Source organism: Pelodiscus sinensis, chromosome 1 (assembly GCF_052426305.1).
Source record: "Pelodiscus sinensis isolate ZL-2025 chromosome 1, ASM5242630v1, whole genome shotgun sequence".
Lineage (NCBI taxonomy): Eukaryota > Metazoa > Chordata > Testudines > Trionychidae > Pelodiscus > Pelodiscus sinensis.
Window position 1 is genome coordinate 271,445,941 of NC_143052.1, and position 26,867 is coordinate 271,472,807.

The window sequence follows — 26,867 nt, forward strand, 5'->3', positions numbered from 1 at the left end:
GTCCCATCTCTTTATAGAGTCCCAGTAACTACTCAGAGGCTGTCTGGAGTTCTCAGGAAGGCTCACCTGGTGTGAGAAGCTTCTCCTAAGGCTTATTGCCTTGCATAGGCCATTCTTAACCGGCTATCTAAAGTAGGGGTCGGCAATAATTTTACGTGTGGGGGCACTTCAGATATTTTTGAAGTGGCCATGGGTTGCCCCAATGGGGGGACCTCTGATAGAAAGGGTGGGGCCAGGATGCTTCTGCACTTTCCTGCCCAGACTCTGATTGGCCTGGGAGGAAGTGCATGAAGTCTGTGCCTCCTCTGCCCCCTGAAAACCTCCTCCTATGGGCCAAAAATTCTAGCTATCAGTATCTATTTTTCATTTGACAAGTTCTGTAATGCTTTTCACTGATTGATGCTTTTAATTTGTTAGGGATTCTGCAATGTAAAATACACTGAATTTTAGGGGACAGCATGGTAATTGGTGCAGGGGAGGGAAGCTGTGCGAGCATCCAGGAGCCTGCTCCAACTTAATCTCCCCGCCCCGCTGCCCGAGCCAGGCATGGAGGAAACTCTTACTTTGAAAGTAGCTGCTCCTGAAGCCTGGCTGGCTGCCTCAGCTCACAGCGTGCAGGGGAGGCATCACGTGGCCAGATGACAGTCTCTGCTGCTCATATTGGCCAGAGCAGCTCTGGCACCCAGCAACTGCCCCTTCCTACCTCCCCTTCACTAGACTCTGTAGCGCTCCTCAATCCCCTGCCAGATGCAGCAGGGGAAATTGTCCCCACTGGGCTTCTGTCCGGTATTTCATGTGGGTGTTTTTTTTCAAAACCGGCCAGAGCCGTGGGGAGACAAATTTTTTTAAAGAAAAAAAATGGATCCAGCTGTGACTCCCTTCCCCTCCCCCCCCGTAAGTTGGTTGCAACCCCCCCCCCCCGGGGGGTCGCGACCCACAGTTTGATAAATGTTGATAAAGGGGAATTTCTGTCACTGACAATGTCTGTGTTTCTGAATGCTGCACAAGCAGGTCATCCCAGTGAGGCACAGAGACGCTTCCTCGGAGAACCAGTCTTGCTCATAAATAGAGCCTGAGGAGATAACATCTAGTAAGGACCCTTTAAACTTACCTTCATTCACCACAGCAGTTAGGTAGTGTCCACATTAAACACACAGGACAGAGTCAAGAATAGAAGACAGAAGATGTAGGACCAAGGGAAGTCCACTTACCTGCCTGGGGGTTCCAGGAATCCAGCTCCTGATGTTCCTACCTATGTCATCACAGCATCTACTGGACAAGGTATAGGTCTTCTCTGTTATATTGGTTCCCCATTGAGAGAGTTTGGGCCCTGAGGTTCATCCCCTATGATGCGTCTGTGCTAACATCCAAGCCATTATTGTTATGTTGCAGGGAGACCAAGTTAGTTGTTTGTGTTATCCCCAATAAAGATCTTGTTTTCCATCTATCCTGTGTCTTAACTACACTACGTACTGATAATGGATGTAGATGGAGTGGGATACTGTAGACAGCCTCTTTTCTGACAAGTAAATCGCAGATCAAACAGTTTCGGGCTTTCAACGTTGGCCCATGATCCCTTATACCACTGAAGAAGAAATCACTGGATTATTTGAGATCAAAATGATGTAAAAAACTTGCAAAGAAAATAGCTAAAAAATGAAGTAAAACAGTACTGAAATAAAACCTACTGGTAACTAAATATGCCATTCATAATTATTTTTGACAATATTCTAAAGCAGCATTGTACTGATTTATAACTGCAATGCTAAGCTTTTAATACTTTTGATTTTATTTGGTAAAAGGAAAATATAAAATGTACTGTTATTACAAAATTCAGAAACAAAACAGTGCAAGATGTTCAAATTTTAGAGATAATATTGCAATGAAATTTGACTGACAGACACTGCATTAGTAAAATAGTACTGAAAGAAAACCTACTGGTAACTAAATATGCCATTCATAATTATTCTGAAAGCCTGGGTGGCTACAATGATACTTAACGGTACATGCCTAAGGCCCCAACTTGTATGATTGCATATACATTCAAATATATATGCAAATAACTTTTCACACTGACAGGCATGAATACAAAGATTAAGGCAAGACTACACAACACACAGGCTCCATTTAAGTCAGTTCTGCTGATATTAAAATGCATTTACCTGATTTCCACCCATATGACAGCACTTTTAATGAGCAATGACAGTCCAGGAATTTAACTACTAAAGTGCATATTAATAGAAGACCATTATATTGACTTTTTTGTTTTGGCTCCCACCTGCAGGCTACAAACAAATGAGCTGTGGGCTGCATGCAGCCCATGGGCCATGTGTTGAGTAGCCCTGCGTTATACTCACCAGTCCAATCTGAGTAAATTGAGAATTTGTGTGTAAGGTGACTGCCATTTAGATAAGGTCCAGTGCCTCCTTTCCATGATGACAGAGGGGAAGCTGGGCCAAATGTGTGTGTAGAGTTGTGACCTGGCCACTCTCATGTGGCCTTGCCAAAAGTGGTCGGGCTACGGACTCTCCTGACTCCATCCAGCATATGAGCCCTATCATGATTGGTTTTAGCTAGTCAGTTCCAATCCTCCTTTCATTTGTGTAAAAGACTTATGTTGGAGCTGAAGGGGAGCCAGCCTTATCTATACTTTCTTTAGCAATTCTAGTTAGGCTGTCAGACTATCCAAAGACAAAGCAAACATAACCATCACAAAGGAGTCATCAGCATGACAGATAAAATCTACCAACAGTTCTCAACTCATTCCCATATCTTTCAGACCAACTGGTCCCAGTTCCATCCTTTCAAATATGAAATGTATAGTGTTCCAACAGGTATGATGGAGTCAAGCTAGCAAGCCCCTGTATCTACTGATAACTAGCTCTTGAAGACTCGCTTCTTTAAGAAGAAGCAGGTAAAGATTGGCAACATTGTAACCAATGATGGGTCCAAACCCCTAGAAAATTCTGGGGCTGTAATGCAGCTATTAAGAAAGGGGTCTCTATCTTCGCCAAAGGCAGGACAAAACAGTCAGTGTATATCCATACAACCTACAGCCAAAAAAGCTTTCCCACTGCAAACACAGTATAATGCAGCTGCCAGATCTGCAATAATCTTACCAGTATAACATGAGCATCCTTAGGGACACATTGGAGAGAGGACATTTTTTATACTAACGTAATAATTACAAACTAACCTATGTATTGTCTATATTAGGTAAAGGGATCTCTTCGTAAGTTATTTTGATGTAAGGGAACTTCATAGGTAAAAGCCAGTATTCTAAGTTGTAAAAGAGGTAAAACTGGTGGTTCAAGACCACTTGATCTACTATTTTTAAGACATTAAAGAAGAACTCTTTAATAGACTGAGGAGGCTTGAATGGAGAGAAGAAAGCTCTTACAGCTGCAGCCACTGTCTTGTTTCCTGGAGGTCCAAAAATATTTGTTTCATTCCCCAAATAAATAGGTTCTCCACTAAACAAAATAATGCTGGTGTAATTTGTTTGTATTTTACTAAATACAGCCCCTAAGTCTGCCAACTTCTGGTATGTCCTTAATATAAATTTTGAGCATTCATAGGCTTCAAACCACACTACTGCATGCTTGTCCGGACTTGACTGAACTGTCCAGGTCTCATAGTATATGCCAGTTTCGTTGTCATATTTTACCCATTTTGCCATTTGATTAAATATTGTTCCTGTAAGAAATAAAAATAGAATATACCATAAGTGTTAAGGAAAAAATACTGACAGATGCATACAATTCATAGATTACAATGCCAGAAGAAACAATTGTGATCAGTTTGTTTGGCCTTCTGTATTACACAGGCCATAGAACTTCCTCAAAATGATTCACAATGAGCACGCCTTTTGGGAAAACATCCTAATATCATTTTAAAATAGTGCTGAAGAATCCACCATGACGCTTGGTAAATTGTTCCAATGGTTAATTTGCTATGGCTGTGATTTTTGTCATGAAGGATTCAGAAGTCACAGAATCCATGACTTCCAAAGACCCCTGTGACTTCAGCCCTGGTTACTAGGAACTTCAGAGTCCCACCACCTCCCACAGTGGCAGGGAGCTGAGAGGTACCCTGCCACTTGAAGCAACAAGCACCAAGCCACAACTCTCCAGTCAAGTCACTATGGTAGAGCAGAGGGTCCCTACGGGTAGCTATCCGCTGCAGAAGGGCCAGGGGACCCTCCACAGGTCCTTGGCTAACACAGCTGCAGTCAGGGGATCCTCACAGCTCCTTGGTCACGGTGGTAATGGTGTTCTTCACCATGGGGAAGATGACAAGGGGACATTAGAGCCAGAGCTTTTAACCACCCTACAGCTGCCCAGCCTCTTCCCATTTATCATGGATATTTTTAGAAAAAGATATTTTAGAAAAAAGGGTGTGTCACACGCTTCTGTGAATTTTTTTTATTGCCCATGACCTGTCCATGACTTTTACTAAAAGTATCTATGACAATATCTTAGCCTTATTAATTACCCTTGCTGTTAAAAATTCACACCTTATTTCCAGTCTGAACTTGTCTAGCTTCAACTCACAGCCTTGGATCATGTCATACCATTCTGCTAGCCCATAAGTAAACGTTTATCCCCCATGTAGATATTTAAAGACTGTATTCATGTCGTCCCTTGAACTTCTCTTTGGTAAGCTAAATAGAGTGACCTTTTTAGGTCTATTACTATTAGGCACATTTTCTATTCCTTTAATCATTCTCGTGGCTCTTCTCTGAATGCTCTCCAATTTGTCAATATCTTTCTTGAAGTGTGGGTGGCAGAACTGAAGACAATATTGCAGTAGTAGTCACACCAGTGCCAAATACAGGGCTAAAATACCGGTTTATAGGCAGAGGTAAAATACAGGGTGATAAAACAGAGGTTCCACTCTGTTCCTTTGGTTACAGCATCACACTGGAAGCTCATATTCAGCTGTTGATCTGCCATGATCTCTGTTATGTATTGGGCTGTAGATATAAATCTTGTTATAGTAACTGAGTTAGGTCACTAGGGTCAGCCTAGCTGGTTTGGGCTTGTGCTAGTTAGTTCTGTTATGCAATAAAATAGACTCTTGCAACTACTTAAGCTCTCTGTATTTCCCTGATTTCTTCCACTCCACACGACATAACCTCAACATTTTTTTCAGTGTCTCTACTTCCCAGAAAAGAGTCCCCTGTCTCGCAAGTATGGCCTGCATTCTTTATTGTTTGTTTTTCTTGTTCCGTTTAGCTGCATTAAAACATATATTGTTGGCTTGCACACACTTCACTGAACAAATCAAATCACTCTGACTCAATGACCTTTCTTCATTATTTATCAATCCTCCTATTTTTGTGTTATCTACAAACTTCATCAGGGATAATTTTATGGTTTTTTTCCAGGTCATTGATTAAAATATTCAATATCGCAGGGTCATGAACCTATGCCTGTGGGACCCCACTGGAAACACAGCCACAATGATTCCCTATTTGCAATTACAGTTCAAAATGTATCAGACAATTTTTAATCTATTTAATGTGTGCCACATTAATTTTAGATCATTCTAATCAAAATGACATGTGCTTACAGAACTCTAAGGACTTGTCTTCACTACCATGCTAAATTGACCAGCACTGCAGTCTTGCCCTTCTATATCCATTTAGAATGCTTTTGCAAAGATCCTTTTTCTAGCCTGTTGCTTTGACCATATTACTTCTCCCTTCCATCCTCTGCTGCCTTTCCTTTCTCTACTGCATCAAATATAAGCTGCTTATCTTCACTTTTAAAGCCTTTAACTGCCTATCCCTACTTTATCTCTCATTGACTAGCCTGATTGGCCCATAATGCCAGCATCCATCACTCACTTATTACATTTTCAAATAAGCACCTGTGCTTCCTTCCATACTGCCCCTCACTGTGGCTTCCCATACTCATCAGCAAAACCACTTTATTGTTCTCCATCAATCCCCTCTTTAAAAAAAAAACTCCTTTGCCCCAAAACTTACAAAAAACTTGATGACAGTTTGCTGAGCCCACTGCCCATCATGCTGACCAATATTGGCTCATTGTTTCCTTGCACTCCCCCATCTGTCTGTATTCACCTGTTTTCTCCTGTTTGTACTTAGACTAGAAGCTCTTTCAGGCAGGAACCGCCTTTTTGCTTTTTGTACAGCACCTAATATAATGGGGTCCTTCCTGGGCCATAAATGGGGCTCCGTGGCTAGACTGCCATACACAGAATAACAACAACCCTATTCTTTTTTTATAATGGGTTGAATTTTTTGGAACTGCCTATGCTGCTATCTGTATTTTATACTAGTGCAGGGTGAGGATTAAATACTAACACATCAGCCTAGTATTGTGCAGAAGTTTAGTGGACCAATTTCTTGACATTGTAAATGACTTTCTTGGAATGGCTAGTTCTTCTATGTGCAACTATTCTGACATTTATTTAGTAAACTTATGTGGCTTAAAGATTAACAGTAGCTAACCCTCTAAGTAGTAATGAGTCTCAGAAGGCATGTATATCTCTAAACAAAAAAAGGGAACAAGAAAAATAAAAAAGGCAACCAAAATGGCTAAGTTAGAGAGGTTATTTGAGCCAAACAGATCTTTCCAGATATTGAAATCTCCCAATGGAGCCAAAAATCACACATATATTACCCCCCAAAAAAATGTAAAATGGAAATTGGGTGGGGACTAGCATGGATTTTGAAAAGCAACCCATTAAAAGTATAAAAATAAAGTATTACATTTTGGAAGTCTGTTAAAGTTGGAAGCCTGCAAAAGAACTGGTGAACTGCAAATAAGAGCACTGCTAAAAGAACAAAGATTCCTTTGCCTCGGCCATGGCCATAACCATAGAGCAGGGGTGAGTAATAATTTTTGACTGGGTGCCATTTCAGAAATTTTTGAAGTGGCCCCAGGCCACTCTGAAAGGGGCGGGGCCTCAGGCAGAAGGGGTGAGACCAGGACACTTCTGTGTTTTCTCGCCCACAGACCCTGACTGACCTGTGGTTGGGGGAGTGGTTGAAGTTTTTGCCCCCACCCCTGCCCACAAAAAGAACTGCCAGCTCTTCTGAACAATTGGCTGTTCCCTCAAAGTGCCCGTGCCCCTGCCCCTGGCGGTGGTAAGAGACTCTGCATGCTTCCCTGCTTCCCCCAAGTCAATCAGGGCCTGGGGGAGCACACGAATTCTGCCCCTGCACTGCAAGGGAGTGCCCTGCTTAGAGTCACTTGCCAGCTGAGCAGCAACTGGCAGTTGACTCTGTGCCAAACTCCTTTTAGGGCGGGAGGAGACTTTTGTGCAGTCCTCCTGCCCCAGGCCAATCAGGGCTTGGGAGCGAGGGAAGTGTGCATAGTTGCACTGCATGCTCCTTGCAGGGTGGGAGGAGACATGGTACACTTCCCCCCTCCCCAGGCCCTCACTGTCTGGGGATGGGGAGAGCGCGAAGTCTCTCTCTCCCTGCCCTCTGGCACACGATGCTTAGAGTCAACTGCGAGGGTTGATTCTAAGCACAACACGCTCCCCCGTCCCTAGGGCCCAGATTGGCCACTTGGCAGGCCAGATCCAGCCCATGGAGACCCTTTTGGCCCACCCCTGCCATAGAGGATACCAGGGAGATAGTTATCTCAGATCTGCTCTTTTCTGGTAGTACACATGAGATACTACTAGACATTGAGGTGTCAGAAGACAAGGTAATGGAGCAAACTGATCATTTAAAAGCAACCCAGTCACCAGGCCCAGTGTACATCCAAGAGAGCTAAAGAAACTTAAATATGAAGTGGCACAGTGGCAATGAAAAACACACAGTCATTAGAAACAGCTACTATACTGTAGGACAAAAAGGTGATAGCTATGTTTTAAAAAGGCTTCAAGGCTGAACCAGGGAATTACACACCAGTAAACCTAATAGCTCTACTTGACTGAAACAATAATTAAAACCAAATAATAAAACACCTAGAAGATCATGATATGAGGAGGCCGAATCACAAGGTTTCTACTGAGGAAAGTTGTCTCAATAATCACTTAAACTTCTCTGAGTAGGTCAATAAAGTAGCACAACTTATTGACTTTCAAAAGCCCTTCAACAAGGTCTCTAATAAGAAGCTAATTAGCCTTGGGGTGAAAAGCAATTTAGTGTCACAGATCAAAACTGATTAGGAAACAGAAACAAATAGAAATAAATGGTCAATTTTCATCATGGCAGAAAGTTAACAGTGAAGTTCCTCAAAGATCTGTGCGAGGTCCAGTGGTGTTTAATGCATTAACAATCTGGAAAGGATGCAAGTAGTAAAGTAACAAAATTTGGAGATGTTATAGAGTTATTCAGGTTAGTCACATCCAGAGTGGACTTTGGCAGACCAGGCTAAATAAATGGCACCATATCTGTATATAGATAACAAGAGTATCTAGTGTTATAACAATCAGTGCTAAACTGAAGGGATATAGGGATAAAGGAATATTTTTGGAAGGGATATAAAATCTCATGCTCCAGGACTTAAGGCCATCATGGGGCAGGGGTGGAGTGATGTGTGTGTGGGGGTTAGGGGTGGGGGTTTCTGCCTATTGTAGGGGTTTTTTTTGCAGCTGGTTCTGAAGCACCTGTTGCTGATGACAGAGATAGGGAACTGAAACAGATGGATCATGAATCTGATCCTGTTTGGTAATTCCTATGCATACTTAAAATGTACATGCACAAATTGTTATACAAGACACATGGTTATATACATCCAGGTCAAAGGTATATAAGCATCATCAACCTTCTTCAACACTACAATGCAAGCCACCTGACTTTCTCCCAGGGAGATTCACATATATGCCAGAGAACAGGGAAAATGGAATGAAGTCAATGATTAGCCTTCACAAAAGTCCCTTGGGAAGATAAGCAACATGCCAAAATTACACTTTAGCATCTCCTTAAGAGGAAAAGTACCTCATGTGTAATATTCTAACCACACCTGCTAGAACCCACAGGAAAGGTCAAAATACATTATGATCAGCAATACTAGAGACTACCAAAAGATCTGAAAGAATTAGTGTGGATGTTGATCAATATGGAAGAAGTCCATGTATTAGTTAGTTAAGGCTCAGTCACATTATACGGGCTGCTTTTTATATCTTAGCAGCATCAGTCAGATGGAATCTGCAGACTCAAAGGATGAAATGCCAAGCTGATGAAAATGGAAGGAAACTCGCTTAGAATAACACCTCACGATAGCATGTGAAGCACAGAAGTCTGTAGTTTTAATCTGATTTTTGCTACTTATAAACAAAAGCAGCCTGTAGCGTGCTAAAATCCTATCAGGCTAGGTGAATGTACTGAGTACTTCTATATATTTTATTTAAAAAGCAGCAGACTTTTGTATGAGTTTTGCATGCAATTTGTTCAGTATTTGTTAAGGAAAATATTATTTTTATTCTAGCATTTCAGTTTCACATTGAGGAACCACGGAGAGTCCACAATGCAAACTGAACAAGAAGCTATTTTGGTGAGCTATACAAAAAGACTAAGTATAATCAACATGCCACTTATATGTGATAGAGAGACCTTTTACTGCTGCTGGGATTATTTGCAGTTTTATGATACAACAGTTGAAAAAAAGAATTGAGTGACAGTGGCTGTTCTTGAGAGCATTTCCTGTTATGCCCCACTTATTGGTTCAAGGGCACAACCCAATTTTCTCTATTTCTCCCTTTTAAAATTCATCTGCCACTTCACAGCAGGAGGTTGTGTTCCAGCACAAGTGTATGAAAAGAGGCCAGAATGGTTCAATGTAAGCGGTTTTGCTATTTTTATAATCAAAAGACTTGATGATTCTAGCAAAAGTGTTCATGTGACATAGTAAGCAATTCTCACTTAATAGCATCTTTTTAGCATGGGTTCTTCAAAGGACAGTATCACCATATCACCAGCTATATTAAGAAACCAGAGTAATATTTCAATTTCAGATTTACAGCTTCAGTCACTCTGCATTGCAAATGACCCACAAAAAAATAGTGGAAAGATACTGTTTGATCTGAATCTGAGCCTGTCTGTGCTTAAGTTATTAGTATTACCACAGGATTTCAAAATCTACCTGAGATAGTGGTCACCAGAACCAAGGTCCCATTTTCCTTCCAGTGTAAATCATCTATTCCTTCATAAAAACAGGCCGCTCCTTGATTACACCAAAATGGTGCATCCATGTCAGGCCGAAGATGTGGAAATGTGCAGTTCCCAAGCTGAAAGAGTTCATACCATTCCATTGTGTAGTTTTTGCCAGTTAAAGAGCTCTTGAAGCCAATAGCATCATGCATTATATTCTGAGGAAAAGTCATAAATACAAAGAAAAATCTTGTAGTGACAACAACACTTTGCATTATCTACCTACTATACAGTAGCGTAGAAAATAGGATGCTGTAATTAGATATATACACTAAATTACACGAATATTTACATCATACTGGTGTATCGACTTCCACTTACAGTCCATAGCAATGGTAATTATGAGTTAGTCATCAAGCACCTTTGTACCTTTGCGCACACACACAAACTGTGGAAAAGGGATCAACAAAAGGAACCCAATCCTTTACAAAGTAATGAAAATCAGTGTTACTAACAACAATCACGAGTCATACCCCCAAATCATGGAATTAACTTAAAATTTATGCTGTTAACCATAAACGTTAGATTCAATTTATTTGCCCTTCTCATTTTTTACCGTCTAGAGCTGCATATTTAAGCTTCCTTACAAAAAAAAAAAAGCAGCTAAGATACTGTTGCATACACATGACTCCAGGAGCTGACCCTTTAAGACCACGTGGGGAACCTCTGGCCTGCAGGCTACACACAGGGGCTACATCTAGACTGGCATAATTTTCCGCAAATGCATTCTAAGTTTTCCGTTAAAAGCATTTGCGGAACAGAGTGTCTAGATTGGCACGGACGCTTTTCCGCAAAAGCACTTTTTGCGGAAAAGTGTCCGTGCCAATCTAGACGCTCTTTTCAGCAAAAAAGCCCTGATCACCATTTTCGTCATCGGGGCTTTTTTGCGCAAAATAAATCTCAGCTGTCTACACTGGCCCTTTTGCGCAAAAGCTTTGCGCAAAAGGACTTTTGCCCAAACGGGAGCAGCATAGTATTTCCGCAAGAAGCACTGATTTCAGACAGCAGGAAGTCAGTGTTCTTGCGGAAATTCAAGCAGCCAGTGTAGACAGCTGGCAAGTTTTTCCGCAAAAGCACATGCTTTTGCGGAAAAACTTGCCAGTCTAGACATAGCCAGTTTGTCAGGGTTAGCCACCGGCCGGGCTGCCAGACCTTCATTTACCTGAGAGTCTTTAGGCATGGAGTCCTACAGCTCCCAATGGTCATGGTTTACCTTTCCCAGCCAATGGGAGCTGCAGGAAGCGATGCCGGCTGAGCCACTGCTATCCATAGCTCCCATTGGCTAGGAACAGCAAACCGAAGCTACTGGGAACCCTGACGAATTGCACGCAGTTGGTGTGCTGGAGGTTCCAAACGCCTACTTTAACAGAAACCCCAAATACTGTGAAACTATAATAAAAGTTGGAAGAGCTGGCAACACTGTCAGTGAGTGGTCCACAGGTCAGACTACAGCTGATTTTCTAGAACAACTGATATCCATGTCCTTACAAAGTTTAATTCAAATCAGACTTTGTTTACTGTGAGATCTTCCTCCTTCATTTTAAAAAAAGCTGTAGTTGTTTAAGATTAACAAGATCTTTCCTACACATGAGCCAGACATTTTGTCATAATTCAACGCTTTCTTTGTAAATGATGTTAAAATCAAGGTAAAAATGCAAATAAATACAAGTAAATGCACACACAATACATTTCCAATGGTTGGTATCTAAGGGCAAAAGTGTCAAGTCATGCTTTTTTCCTAATTACGTCCATAACTCTTGTTTCAAGATTAGCTGTTTTCTGACACACTAATGGAGTTATCCTGTCCCAGAGCCTCCAATACTTCACACAACTATGCTGAAATATTACAATGGATGAAGTCCTATTGTTGACATTTGTTGCTGAATTTAACTGATTTGCAACTAAACATTTTTGTTAGATAAAAACATCACCTTACCAAATGTCCAAGCAGATCCCCGTATTTGAATTCCCACACTGGAGCCTGTAATCGATAGACTTCAATGACATCCTCATCCTTCATTACTGGAATGGGACCGCCAGTAGGACAGAAAGTGTAACGAGCTTGACAATAGGGATCTGTTTTCGGACGGTAATCAAAACGCCTACATTTAAAAACAACAGCATGGAAAACTCTCATTTCAGCTTCAGAGGAAAGGCATGATGCCACAAAGACACTTATTTTAAGAGATTCTTTCCAAAATAGCCTCTAATGGTCTAATTTTTAGAAGTTCTGAGTACCTGGAGCTCCCAGTAAAGTAAATGGGACCTATGGGAATGCAATACCTTTAAAAGTGATAAGACCCCACTCTTGAAAACGTGTACACAAATAAGTTCATGGAATCAGCCAGCTGCATGTTTTCAGGCCAGGAGCTTAAAATGGCACTTTTAATATGTGAGTGCAAATAATAACATTAAATGTCAAGTGTGGTAAACCATGTTAATTTCACTGTAAAGTACTTGCTTTCACTACTGTATGGTCACAAGAGAAGAGGTTGGTTTAACATCTTTTCCAAAATTTGGTCCAAAGAGTTTTTCTACATAGGGAAGTTGACCAGCATAGCTATTCTGGAATAACCATTCAGCAATCACCATTCCAGAATAGCACCCCTCTAGATGATTTTCTGGAATAAAAATAACTACTCCCAAGTAATTACTCTTCTCACAAAGTGGAGAAATGAGATCACTTTTATTCTGAAACAGTGTTGACAAAAGGGATTTATTTTGGGAATACTAATGTATACCACATCACCTATTCTGGAATAATGGTGACAGTCAATTTCCCCCATATACTGTAAAAAGAAAGCCTCAGAATCTGACATCTGCTCCTTTCTTCCAGAGATTTTCAGCTCTCCCATTATACCTCATTGTAGCAATTATACCTTGTTTTCACAAAAAGCGAAACACAGACTTTACTCAGATAACACTATCAATTCCTCTCTCTATATAAAAAACATTTTTCCTGCCAGGCGACAGAATGACATCATCAGCATCAACATGTTCTCTCAGCAAAGTGAAAGTGGCCAAAGAGAGGGAGGTAGGCAAGCGTACTGAGCAGACGGCACAGCCCCTAGCAGGACATGATTTCTCTACTGTAAAAGTTCTCCAATGACTTTCAAATTTGATTCTAAATCATTCACTATATTTCATTTGGATCCTGTTCCTCCTTAGAGCATCTAAAGCACAAAACTTAAATATTCTTTTCTCCAATTTCAATAGCAAGATATTAAATATGCTTATTTTATTAAAGATATGAGGGGATTAGGCCCCTATATGCTTTATAAGGTTTTGCTTTGTTTCACAAATTTGAAATTAGAGGGCCTAATTCTGCATCCGCCACCAGACTTTAGTGGATGGAGAAAATGATCAGTTACTATGGGTTTTGTTTCCTTTCTAGCATTCAGTAATCAGTCTTTTAGGCTATGTCTAGACTGCAAGCCTCTTTCGAAAGAGAGCGTCTAGACTGCACGCGGAATTTCGAAAAAGCAAGCCGCTTTTTCGAAAGAAAGCACCCAGTAAGTCTGGATGCTCTCTTTCTAAAAAGCCTGTTTGCTTTCAAGAACGCCTTCTTTCGAAAGAGCACTTTCGAAAGAAGGCGTTCTTCCTCGTGGAATTAGGTTTACCACCGTCGAAAGAAAAGCCGCATTCTTTCAATTTAATTTCGAAAGAACGCGGCTGCAGTCTAGACGCAGGTGAAGTTTTTTCGAAAAAAGGCTACTTTTTTCGAAAAAACCCCTGAGTCTGGACACAGCCTAAGATACAAGAAGCACACTGCCTCCCCCACACATACACTCACCCCCCTCTACACCCTCCCACAAGTTCTTCCTCATATAAGTAAAACAAAACTTCTACAAGTATACTATCCCTTCTCACAAAACCTCCTTCAACACATGTACAAATCCATTTATTTGTTAAATGTACAGGCTATGAAGCAGGATTGGGACTTCCCAACAGACAGAATTTTACTTGTGTGCAGTAAAGAGAGCTCCAACTATAGAAGAGAGGAAAGAAATACAGAATGGAGTCCTAAATATTCTTCCACTAGGGATGTAAGCGGGTAGTCGTCTAACCAATAAGCCTAAACTTATTGGTTAATCTAGTTGACTACTCGTGTCCCTTCCCCGCTGCCTCTGTACCTCTCCACCTCCCACTGCCTCTTAAAAGATGGTTCTCCCCAGCCATCTCCGCAGTGCCACCTGCCTTCCCCCTCGCACTGCTGCCTCTATCAGAGGCAGCAGCAGCACAGGTTGGGGGATCTAGGGGAACCTCTACCCACAGAGAGCCTGGACCCACCATAGGCAGAGGCTGCAGTGCAGGGCGGCAGGCAGCTGGTCTGTGCAGGGAGATGTTTTTTAAACTGGATACTCTTGTGGAACAGCTCCTGCCTGGAACCCCATGCTGCTGCCTTGGGTCCCTGAGAATGGGGCTGGACTGCACTGGCTGCCAGCTCCACCCCCCAGGACTACAGAATAGTCAACTAACGAGTGGTTAGTCAACTATTCTATTACCCTGTAGCTAACATCCCTATCTTCCACAGTAATTTTGATTGCTGAATTTCTTTGAGGTTTTTGTATATGTTAATTTAAAATTTAAAAAAATAATCAACCAGATTAAAATTTGTTCTGTGGATTGCATATATCTTAACATAATTAAATCGGTGAGACTACTCCTGGCATTAAACTTAAGAGTGTGTGTTTGCACTACTGGAATCGTATGTATCTACCTTTAATAGAGTTAATTAGATTACATGTCTGAGAAAGAAAGGGAGCGAGAGAGAGCATAGCATGCGTGTGAAAATTATTAATATATCTGGTTCACCAAAAAGGGCGGCAAATGCTCCAAAGCCAAAACAGCAAAAAATATCACCTTCAACAGATCAGCTCTCTCTGAATTCAGAGTAATACGTTCTTACTTTGTAACACTGAATATTTAATTTTAATTTAAATTAAAGAAAAAAATCTATGCATAGTTAACTTCTGCTAGCACTGAAGATTTCGTACAGCCATAGAACAGTGAGCAGGATTCTATACTGGTTTGTGAAGCATCAATAACAATTACTAACTAAGTTCCAATTACAAAATATTTTGACCTGATTTTCTGAAGCCTCAGGCACCTGGAGCTCCTGCTTATTACAATGAGAATTAAATTATAAGTATCACTGAAAATTAGGACACTTATTACTGCTTGTGGCCATGATCTACCAGCTAGAAAGACAGCTTGCTTTTCAGATTCCAGGTCAAGTCTACAGGACCGATCCTCTTACCTGTAAATTGAGAATTTGATATGATGCCACTGACAAACAAGGAATTACTTTGATTTAAAAAAGACATAAGCCCCAAGCTTTAAAATGTTTTAAAGAAAAAGGGTTAAGTTGCAGTCAATGGGGAATCTTCAGTACAGATTTATAATTTCTCTAGAAATCTGAGTTTTAAATAGAAAGCATGCCAGGTCCTTTATCACTGTGAACACCTCATGTACAATAATGAAATATGGGAATAGAGTATACCAAACTAAAACAGATATTAGAAAAAAACAGAGGCCTCACGTAAAAAGTCCTTTGGTAAACTAAATTTACTAATGTACTAGAGCTAGTAAAAATTATTAAAATGTTTTAAGGATTCCTAATACAGAAACTCCAAGTTTTAGGGCAAGATGGAAAATCATTGAAGAAAAGAAATCAATGGTGACCTCAACAACTTTCAGCACTCTGTGGTTTTCAGGCTTGCTCTTGACTCATTACACACTCTCTCAATCTGGACTTGAAATTTTGAAAAGCAAAAACCACAGACATCTTAATTAGTTACACAATATTTCATAAAACTTTTTACCAACTCAAACCAAGTTAAGCCCAATAGCTTCCTGAAATTGAGACCTGTTTTCAGAGACTTCACCTGTTTTTTTGCATTTTTTAAGCATCTACCTTTTGCAGGCAAAAGAAAGGAAGTAGTTGTTGCAATTTCTATACTTAAGAGTTGAGAGGCGAATGAATTTATAATGTGCTGTACATAAGTATAGCCATATTGGATCAGACCAATGATCCATCTAGCCAATTATGCTGTCTTCTGCCAATGGCCAGCCAGTGGCATAGAGAGGAGGATACAGAGGAGGCAACTGCCCCGGGCGCCAAACTAGGGTGAGCGCAGGGAGAATGGCGTGGGTGGGTCTGAGATGGCCGCAGCTGCTGCAGCGGGGCCGGGTGGTCCCAGACCTGCTCACGCTATTCTCCCTGTGCTTGCCCTAGTGTGGCACCTGGAGGCAACTGCCCCCTGTTCCGTGCTCGCTATGCCACTTCAACCAACATCAGATGCTTCAAAGGGAATGACTAGGACAGTGCAATTTCAGATGATCCATCCTGTCAGCCAATATTAGGGTAGGTCTATATTATGGGGGAAAGTCGGCTTAAGGTACACAATTCCAGCTATATAAATAACATAGCTGGAGTCAATATACCTTAAGCCAATCTACGGTGCCATCCCCACTGCAGGAAATTGACAGGAGAAATGGTCCTGTCGACTTCCCTTACTCCAGATGCATCAACATTCAATTTAGCATGTTCCCCACTAGACCCACCATGGCTAATAACCGCTGATGGACCAATCCACCACAATTCTTTTTTTAGTCCAGTTATACTGTTGGCCTTCACAACATCTGATGCCAATGAGTTCCACAGGTTATTTGAGCATTGTGTGTAGTATTTCCTTTTGTTAGGGTTAAATCTGCATACTATTAATTTCATTGGGTGACCTCTAGTTCTTATATTAGGTGAAGGAGTAAATAACACTTCCCCTTTAATTTTCTTCATACCATTTATGATTTTATAGACCTCTATTATATTCCTCTTTAGTCATCCCTAGGTAAAAGTCCTAGTCTTTCTAATTGCTGCTCAGACCCCTAATAATTTTTGTTGCTCTTCTCTGTACTTTTTCCAATACTAGTATTACCGATCAAAATTAAAAGTCAGCAGGTTTAAAACAAACATGAGGAAATACTTCTTCACACAACACACAGCCTTATTACCAGGGGAAGCTGTGAAGGCCAAAAGTATAACTGGACTAAAAAAAGAGTTAGGTCCATCAATAGCTAGACCCAAGATAGCCAGGGATGCTACCTCATGTTCTGGGTGTTCCTACATCTCTGACTGTCAGAAGCTGATCCTGGACAGCAGAGGATGAATCACCAATAATCACCCTGGTCTGTTCAATCCCTCTGAAAAATCTGTCACCACCCACTGTTAGGACAGTGGGCTAAATGGACCACCTGACCCACTATGACCATTCTTAATTTTTGTAGGGCTTTGAAACTCTTAACTTATTTCACATTTTCTATAGTTACTGATACAAATCAGCTCTTTGATTTCAAAAAGAGCTACTTGGACGACCAGAGACGACTCTTGGGTTTGCCTCTATGCTTAGCCACTTCTGCAATAAGCTTTTAGAAAAGACTCCCAGTGGGAAAGGGTGGGTGGAGGTGTGTGTGCTCCAACTCACCTGTAAGGCACAGGCCACTTGTGCTGCTGCTGCTGCAGCTGGAATCCTGCAAAGGAGACCGGCATCCCAGCCACTAACAGCAGCAACAGCAGCCCCCGGAGGCAACCGACCCTCATCCTTCTGCGCAGCCCCCCTCCAGCAGGCCCTGTTCCAGTCGCCGGACAGCAAAGCTACCCCGGGTGTGGATGAGGCAGCTGACTGGAGTTCCCCTGTCACATGGGCTCCGTGACTCGGCCCCGGCAAGGGCGGGGGAATTGCACGGCCTCCTGCCTGCCTTTCGTTTTCTCGTTCCTTTCCTTCCTCAGGCTGCTGCTGCCTGCCGCCCTCTGCTAGTCTCCCATACGTAGCTGGCTCGCTCGCTGCAGGGCGGGGGCCTGTGATTGTGAAGGGGGGCTAGGGCAAGAGTCATCAACTATTTGCTCGTGGTGCGTGCCAGGGAAATGCATCATCCTTAGAAAGAACCTTAACTAACTGCATGTGAAATCTGACTCTGCATCTAATGTGTACCTAGGGAAGAGCAATGACATTTAAAACCCTCATTTCTGGGAGAAAGGCCCGGTTTTGCACATATAGGCCCTAATCCTGTAACATTTCCTGTACATACTTAATTGTAAACACAGTGTAGTCCTACTGAAATCCTAAACCTCTGCACAATCAGGGCCATGCATGAAAACTGGAAGCCCCTTGAAAAACTGGCGAATGCATATTTAACAAGCATGAGCTGCAGCTGGATGCTCATATTTTGCCCCAGAGAACTGTTTTGTGTCGTATGAGATAAAGACCCGACAGTCCCTATTACTCTGTCAAAGGCCACCTGTAGAGCGTGGCATGGCATGTAGATGATGAGCTCTCTAGGGCTGGGGACCAATTTCTCTGCTACTTTTCTGGGCAGCTCCTGGCATCATAGGGCCCTGCTCTGTGTCTGGTGTTGCTAGGTGCTTCAGGAAAACACGATTTAATTGGAGGCAGGTGGAAACACTTTAGGGACATTAGGGTTGTCCCTTTCCTACGGATGTGACTCTAGAGCTGTGCTGTCCCACCAGTTCGGAAGCAGCACCCACTAGAGTGGCTACTACTATAAGCAAACTAGCCACACTCAACTGGCCAAATAGCCACATTCGGCTAGTGGCTAGCGTGCTGGACCCCCACAACAAACCCCCGCTCCCAGCCTGTCACACACAGCTCGGACTGGACGTGACACTAGGGGCCCCTCTGGGGCTCAGGGCAAGGACCGCTGGGCAGCGGCGGCTTGTGGCTGCCCCGCGGGGCGTGAAGGGTTAAATCCGCCAGCTTCCGGCGCTCTCGTTTCCCGAGGCGGCCTGGCGCGGAGCTGTGCCCGAGCGCGCCATGGGGAAGCGGGTCGCCCTGGTGCTGGCCGGCTGCGGCGTGTTTGATGGCAGCGAGGTGCACGAGGCCTCGGCCGCCCTGGTGCATCTCAGCAGAGGCGGAGCGCAGGTGAGAGCGGAGCCGCGCTGCAAGGGGGCAGCCCCGGAGCGGGGCCTGATTCCCCGGCAGGCGCGGGAGCCCTGGGGAAGTTGCTGCAGCAGCAGCGGAGGAAGTGGGACCTTCCCGTCTCTGTCCAAAGTAACCTCTGGCTGGGCCTTTAGCACCGGGAGCCTGCCCGGCACGCTGCAGACGTTGAGCTATGGTGAAAGCAGTGAACGGGGATCTCTCCTCCCTCCCCCGCTTGCTTGCTAGCTTGACTCTCCTGTCCCCCACTCCAGCCTAGGGACTGAAAAACTCTGACCTAAACACCTGGGCTGTGTCTACACTGGCCAGTTTTTCCAGAAAATCAGCCGCTTTTCCGAAAAACTTGCCAGCTGTCTACACTGGCCGCTTGAATTTCCGCAAAAGCACTGACTTCCTACTGTAAGAAATCAGTGCTTTTTGTGGAAATACTGTGCTGCTCCCGTTCGGGCAAAAGTCCCTTTTGCGCAAAAGGGCCAGTGTAGACAGCTGAGATTTGTTTTGCGCAAAAAAGCCCCGATCGCGAAAATGGCAATCGGGGCTTTTTTGCGCAAAAGCGCGTCTAGATTGGCCACGGATGCTTTTCCGCAAAAAGTGCTTTTGAGGAAAAGCGTCCGTGCCAAACTAGACGCTCTTTTCCGAAAATGCTTTTAACTGAAAACTTTTCCGTTAAAAGCATTTGCAGAAAATCATGCCAGTCTAGACGCAGCCCTGCTTCCTCCCCAGCTTTGGATCTAGCTCTTGATCGAAAATGTGCTGCTAGCATTTATCTTTGGCTAAAGTCGGACATTTGGACCTGGGTCCAAATGTTGTGTCTTGGACCCCATTCCCTGTGCTCAAACAATAGAGTATGGCCCCATCTCAGCTGGGCATAACAGATAAGGAAGTGCTGGGCCTAGCCACAACATTGGCAGCCCCATCACAATCAGAGTTCTAGGAAAAATGTGTGTCTTACTAAATGGACTACATCTTAGATATTTGCCATCACTGTTCAAAATGCAATAAATGCAACCAAGGAAAGGTGTATATAGAAGTCTGAGAAGTATGCTATGTGGCAGATGTGTAAAAAATATCAACAGTGCCACCTTCTTGAGGCTTCATAACTTTTCATGTTGACTTCTAAAAGCTTGTTGAAGAAAGATGGTGTTTTTTTAAAACCGTTTTGTGCCTCCTCTTTAATCGCAACAAAGAGTTGCTCCATGAAAATGCTCAGTGTGTGCCTTCCAGATCTGACCCCATTCAAAATTTGGGATAGTACAGGGGAGAGGAAGAAGGAAGTAGCAATATCCACTTCATAACTTTTAGCCTAGAGGTTAATCACTCAGCTGGGAAATGGGAGACCCAGGTTTAATTCCACCCTGCTTTTTAGGAGAAAAGTTTTGAATCCAGGTTTTCCACCACTCAGGAAAATGCCCTAATTCCTGAGCTATGCGATATTCTGATGTGGGGTTCCCACAATCTCTCCTGTAGGTGTTGTTTCATTCTGGGTAAAGATAACAAAAGAATCATTGGAACAGGGGGACTGGACTCTGGGTTGCCTCTCTCTTAGAGATAGATGCTCTGACCACTAGGCTATAGAATAAGTCTCTGCTATCCAGTGGTTGGTGACTGCTCCAACTACTGGGTTATAAGTTATAAACTGGGCAGTACAACTTCTTGTTCTCTTCCTCCTACCATTTGATGTGGAGTGAGGCAGGCATCTAGCCACCTGGCTCTGAGAAACGGTTCCCAACTGTGGATCACAAAGAGAGAGCTTTCTGCAGCCCAGAATTGTGTGAGATTGGCCACACCCCTGTCCTCGGCATCACCTATTGATTATTTTAGCTGTCTCTTCACCTGGCATGCTGGCTTTTGTGGTCTGATTCTCAGAAACTTCTCTCTCACAGTCCAACATTCTTGGATAACTGTGCCTAGTTTGTTTGTGAAGTTGTTGAATTGATATAACCCTGTAGCTTTTCCTAGTCTTAATTTGTTTCTGTACACAGCCTATTTTATTCTGTGCCTGCGTTTTAGGTAAAGATATTTGCACCCAACATAGAACAGATGCATGTAGTGGATCATTTCAGAGGAAGTCCCACAGAAGAGAAGAGAAATGTGTTAGTTGAAAGTGCTAGGTTAGCAAGAGGCAACATTCAAGATTTGGCTGACCTGGAAGTTGCTGGATTTGATGCAGTAATTTTCCCAGGTGAGTTTTGGTTTAAAAACAACAAAATACCCCATTCCCATAAACTGTAACTACAGGATGTTAAAAATAGTTACTTGTAGCTATTTTTTTAAAATCTCTTTTTAAATAAAGGATTTTCTGTATCTGTCAAACTTGAAAACTTTTTTTATAAACATGGATTCTTGTAGAAGGTCTCAATACTTTTAAATAAAAATTACTCCTATAGTCCTCTATTAGGTGAGTATTGTTATCCCAATGTATAGATGTCAGGATGCTGGGCTTAATATTAGCATTCACATTGCATAGTTCCTTCTTCCTAAGTATTGTACAGTACACTTCCCTACCTACGGACAAGAACAGAGCACAGAGGAAGAGCAGAGCAATGGCAGAACTTGCTGTTATACAACATTTGTTATACTTTAGTGACGTTGAAATGGTTGCCAGACTGTCTGTGATTGCCAGCTGCATGCCATTTCCTGCCTGACGTTTTGTTCAAATTGTACTTCCACATTGCAACAGAGCATTTGTGCAATTTCTTTCATTCACAGATCTTGAGCTGCTTTCCAAGTGTATTGTTTCCATTTCACAGGTCGGGAAACGAGGCCACATACAGGCTATGTGACTTGCTCAAAGTCCCTTTACAGAGTCAGTGTCTACAAACTCCTCAAGTACTAACACCTCAGTTGACCATTAGCAGCATCCATTTTTAAATCAGGATAGCATTTTCTGCAGTACAGCCAGTAGAGGGAGCACAAGTATAACACAGAATTAATAAATCCATTTCCCAGGGCTATGATGAGTTGGTAATATCATTACTGCTGCAGGTGTACAGACCAGTTAACAAATTGTATAATAAGTGAATGCTCCATTAGAAACTTGGTGGAGGGACCTGGGAAGAAAGACTATCAAAGGGAAACAAACAATGTAAATTTAGGATTAAAATAATATTAAAACCAGCAAGTAATGGGAATAGGCTGAAAGCAAGAAATTAAAATTGTGTTCCTTACTACAGTTCTTGCAGCACTATCATTTATTATAGGAATGCCAATAGCTGTTTTCATTCCACAAGGAATCAAATATTTGGATGATTATATTTTATAATAACTTTTTATTACTTTGACAATGTAAACTAGTGTAAATCCAGCAAATGGAATTGTATTAAAATGTAATCTGTTTCTACCAAAAAATGTGGATTAAATGCAGACACAGGATTGCTTATTATTGCATAGCTCCAAAGATGCAGAGTCTTTTTTAAAAATAGCAAATTGCTTTACAATTCACTAGAGATACAGCCCAAAGCTGCTTGTGCTGCAACGTCTTTAAAAAGTGAAACATACTGGGTTATCTCAATACAAAGTAAAAACCAGAAAGTTCAAAGAAAGACATATCTTATAATTATATTTTGAATTAAAACTTAGAAAGGCTTCATTTGGCATGTGTAAAAGATTCGCATTTATACCAAAGAAAACCAGCACGGTTTGGAACAGAGGATTTCTGCCTCATGAAGTAGCCTAGCCACAACAAGAATGCTTAATCATTTTTGTAAGCTGAATGGAGGCTTGATTTTCCCTCTGCACTCCTGAACTATATTAGTATTGTCCAATTCTCATTTTAATGTCTCATCATTCTTGGGTTTTGGTTCATCATTGTGTGTAGGTAGGTACAGATCAAGAGATAAAATTTACTGGGAGAGGCCTGGGGTAAGTGGCCTGAAGATTAAACTGGTGTTGAGCTTCCTTTCTGGGACATGCTGAAACAAAAGACAGGACTATGCAGCACTTTAAAGACTAACAAGATGGTTTATTAGGTGATGAGCTTTCGTGGGCCAGACCCACTTGCTCAGATCAATTTGTGGAAGAAAATTAGCACGACCATATATGCCAAAGTGATACAATTAAAAAAAAAAGTGAACACACATAAAATTGACAAGTCAGTTTTTAGAACAGAGGAGAGGTGAGGGGGGAAGGTTAGTGTCTGTGAGGTAATGATATTAAGGGTGATAATTGGGGAAGCTATCTTTGTAATGGGTGAAATAATTAGCATCTTTAAGGCCCATACGTAAAGTGTCAAATTTAAGCATGAATGACACTTTACGTATAGGCCTTAACAAAGATGCATCTCTATGACTTTTCTGGGATATGTGAATGCTTGCATGCCCGCTATCTATGCAATCCAGAATTTCCATTGTTGATGTTGTGAATCCATCACGGTAGGCATGCTGAAGATTGCAGCCCACTAACTTAATAAAATGTAGATAGGCTGCAATTTTAAAGCTGTGCCATGGCTTAAAAGAAGAGGGTACGACGTTCTTCTGGTGTTGTAGCAACTAGCTGCTCTTCAGACTGCCTTAAATGGGAACTCCATGCTTTTTTTTTCCCCCCCCCAAGGTGGATTTGGTGTAGCAAAGAATCTCTGTTCCTGGGCAGTGGATGGAAAGAACTGTACTGTCAATGAGCTTGTGAAGACTACTCTTCAGGCTTTCCATAGTGCTAAGAAGCCCATTGGTTTGTGCTGTATATCCCCAGTGCTGGCAGCTAAAATCTTTCCAGGATGTGAAGTTACAGTTGGCCATGATAAAAATATAGATGGAAGGTAAGGCCTATGATGTCAGCATTCTCCAGAGCATACACTATTTGCATTTTGTCTTACTTTACTTTGTCCATTTCATAATAGCAATAGGAAATGTACTTTTGTAGCAAGAGGGCTGAGACTAGCATGAAGCTAGTTAGCTTGTTGTACACTTTAGTGGCATAGCAATTTACCCATAATCAAGAAATACACTGGCCCATTATTTGTCTGCTAACATCATCCCCTGTTGCATTAGACAGAATTAAAAAAAAAATTCTAATGTAAGGGATATATTCTTCAGAGCACAATTCAGTAACTAGAGCGACGTCTAGACTACAAGCCTCTTTCGAAAGGGAGCATCTAGAATACAAGCATTTTTTTCGAAAAATCGAGTCGCTTTTTTGAAAGAGTCTAGACGCTCTCCTTCGAAAAAGCGCAGTTTGCATTCAATAGTGCCTTTTTTAGAAAGAGTACTTTTGAAAAAAGGCATTATTCCTCATAAAATGAGGTTTACCACAATTGAAAAAACTGCCACGTTCTTTCGATTTACTTTTGAAAGAACGTGGCTGCAGTCTAGATGCAGGGGAAGTTGGTTTTTTGTTTTTAAACCCTGTAGTCTAGATACACCCTAGGTGCCTATGGCAAGGAAGCAACTTGGCATTGCATTCCAGAATCATCCAGTTGTTAAAATTGGCTGCTGTCAGACATCCCAATGGCAGCAATAAATAATCATAACAAAATCTTAGTAGGGATGTTTTAAAAAAAAAAAAAAAAAAAACTGCTGAATTTTTCAATGATTACATGTTTACATGTATCGGAGGCAGCAGCGCGAGGGTGGGGCTGGCAAGCACCAGCTCCCACTAAACTGCCTGGCTGCCCTCTTCCCCCTCTGCATAGGGGAGAGTAGGCAGGTGACTCTGTGGAAGCCGGTATGTGTGGGGAGCTGGCTTATAAGCCATCTCCCTGTGAGCACGGGCTCCCATCAGCCCCTCCTCTCCCACTGCTGTCTTTGATACAGAGGCAGCAATATGGGGGAGGGAGCGGGGAGGGCATTGCATGTAATCGTGAAGGTTAAGTTGATGAGTCCAGCTCATCGGTTAACCATTTAAATGTATACATTAACGCTTCCCTAAACCTTAGGCTGATGTCATGCCCTTGCCATTCTCTTCGCTCCCATTGTTTTAATGGAATTGCCCTTCCTGGTGAGAGGGGTTTAAAGACATGTTTATGGGTAGCAGGAGTTAGTTCTTCTTCAGGTAATGTTCATTATTGATAGAATATCTGAATAATGAAATTCAGTAGAGTCAGATAAGAGTGATGACTTGCAACCCAGCTGTTGCACCCATCTTTTCTCTCTCCTCCTCCCCCCCAGCTAGTCTTACAACAAAATCACTTTGCTTCAGATGTTGTGGCAGTTTCTCTAAAAGGGCCAAGAAGAGGAGCTAAAGTGACATCACCTCATAAATTCATCTAAAGGTGTTACAGTGTTTCAGTTGTGCAGATCATGGGGTTTTATTACAGCTTGGAAAAGAGGAGACTAAGGGGGGGATATGATAGAAGTCTATAAAATCGTGAGTGATGTGGAGAAAGTGAATAAGGAAAAGTTATTTACTTGTTCCCATAATATAAGAACAAGGGGCCACCAAATGAAACTAACAGGCAGCAGGTTTAAAACAAATAAAAGGAAGTTCTTCTTCACACAGCATATAGTCAACCTGTGGAACTCCTTGCCTGAGGAGGTTGTGAAGGCTAGGACTATAACAGGGTTTAAAAGAGAACTAGATAAATTCATGGAGGTTAAGTCCATTAATGGGTATTAGCCAGGATGGCTAAGGAATGGTGTCCCTAGCCTCTGTTTGTCAGAGGGTGGAGATGGATGGCAGGAGAGAGATCAATTGATCAGAATCTGTTCAGTTCACTATCTCTGGGACACCTGGCATTGGCCACTGTCAGCAGACAGGATACTGGGCTGGATGGACCTTTGGTCTGACCCAGTATGGTCACTCTTATGTTCTTGTTCTGATGGCAAAATATCTTGATTTGACAAGATAACAGATTAGTGGTAAATAGGGTGTGGGAGGGAGGGAGTACTTTGCTTAAGTTTCTGTAGATCTGAAATCTGACTGTCCAAGATCTCATCTTGTCATCACTAAGGCTAAGATTTTGTTAGAGATTTTTAGTAAAAGCCATAGGCAATAAAGAAACATTCACAGGAGCCATGGCCTGCCCGTAACAAAATGAGGATCAGCAGATACCCAGATACTGCCTGTAGTGGGGCAGTTTGTGTGGCAGCTATGAGCTCCGGTTGGCTTTTGGAGTTCCAGGATCCTCTCACATCTACTGCCTGCAGCAGCTGGCAGCTGTAGGATACCCTTGCTGCCCACAGCTCCAAGGGTGCCTCGACAGCTTTGGAGAGGTGGGAGCTGCAGGGGTTTGCCTGTTGGAGCTTAGTGGGCCACCAGAAGGGGTGGGGATACCTATAGCTCCCTTGCCCCTTCCCCCTCAGGTGGTAGGAGATCCTGCTGCAGGCTGAAGTCACAGAAGTCTTTGATTTCCACAACCTCTGTGACTAAATCATAGCTGTGCTAGAAGTAATTCAAATATTTCTGAAACTCTCTCACTGAAATTAGTTGTCAAAATCAGATGGCTACAATATTTTTCCTTTTAATGTTAACAGGTTCCCTGATGCGGAAACAGCATCTGCTATAGCAGAACTTGGATGCAAGCACATTTGTAAAGATGTCACTGAATCACATGTGGATACCACCAACAAAATAGTCACTACTTGTGCTTTCATGTGCAAAGCTCCTTTGCATGAAATTTTTGATGGAATAGGAACAATGGTGACCGAAGTCCTGAAGATCAGCTGAGGGAACTCTGACATTTGCTATCCCCTGCAGTGAAATGACTATCAGTAAATATAAAGCATTTACCTATATTAATAAACTGTAGTTAATAAGCTTCAGTCTGTTTTTTTTTTTTTAAGTGCTGTCTCACAACATCACCTCTACAATTTTTATCACATTTCTCCCCCTCTTCCCCCCCATTT

The 26,867-nt window shown here is 42.3% G+C and overlaps 2 protein-coding genes across 2 annotated transcripts; one reads left to right on the forward strand and one right to left on the reverse strand.

Annotated features, from left to right (window-relative positions):
* Positions 1-1,766: 1,766 nt before the first annotated feature.
* CLN5 (CLN5 lysosomal BMP synthase) lies at positions 1,767-17,868 on the reverse strand. Its single transcript, XM_006116443.5, has 4 exons — positions 17,620-17,868; positions 12,072-12,237; positions 10,068-10,293; positions 1,767-3,696 (listed from the first exon to the last, which is right to left on the reverse strand). The coding sequence occupies exons 1-4, from the start codon at positions 17,733-17,735 to the stop codon at positions 3,197-3,199; spliced, it is 1,008 nt and encodes a 335-aa protein (XP_006116505.3). The 5' UTR covers positions 17,736-17,868; the 3' UTR covers positions 1,767-3,196.
* Positions 17,869-18,903: 1,035 nt separating this feature from the next.
* Positions 18,904-26,783, forward strand: LOC102456110 (glutamine amidotransferase-like class 1 domain-containing protein 3, mitochondrial). Its single transcript, XM_006116442.4, has 4 exons — positions 18,904-19,074; positions 21,100-21,271; positions 23,638-23,842; positions 26,496-26,783. The coding sequence occupies exons 1-4, from the start codon at positions 18,967-18,969 to the stop codon at positions 26,686-26,688; spliced, it is 678 nt and encodes a 225-aa protein (XP_006116504.1). The 5' UTR covers positions 18,904-18,966; the 3' UTR covers positions 26,689-26,783.
* The last annotated feature ends 84 nt before the right edge of the window (positions 26,784-26,867 follow it).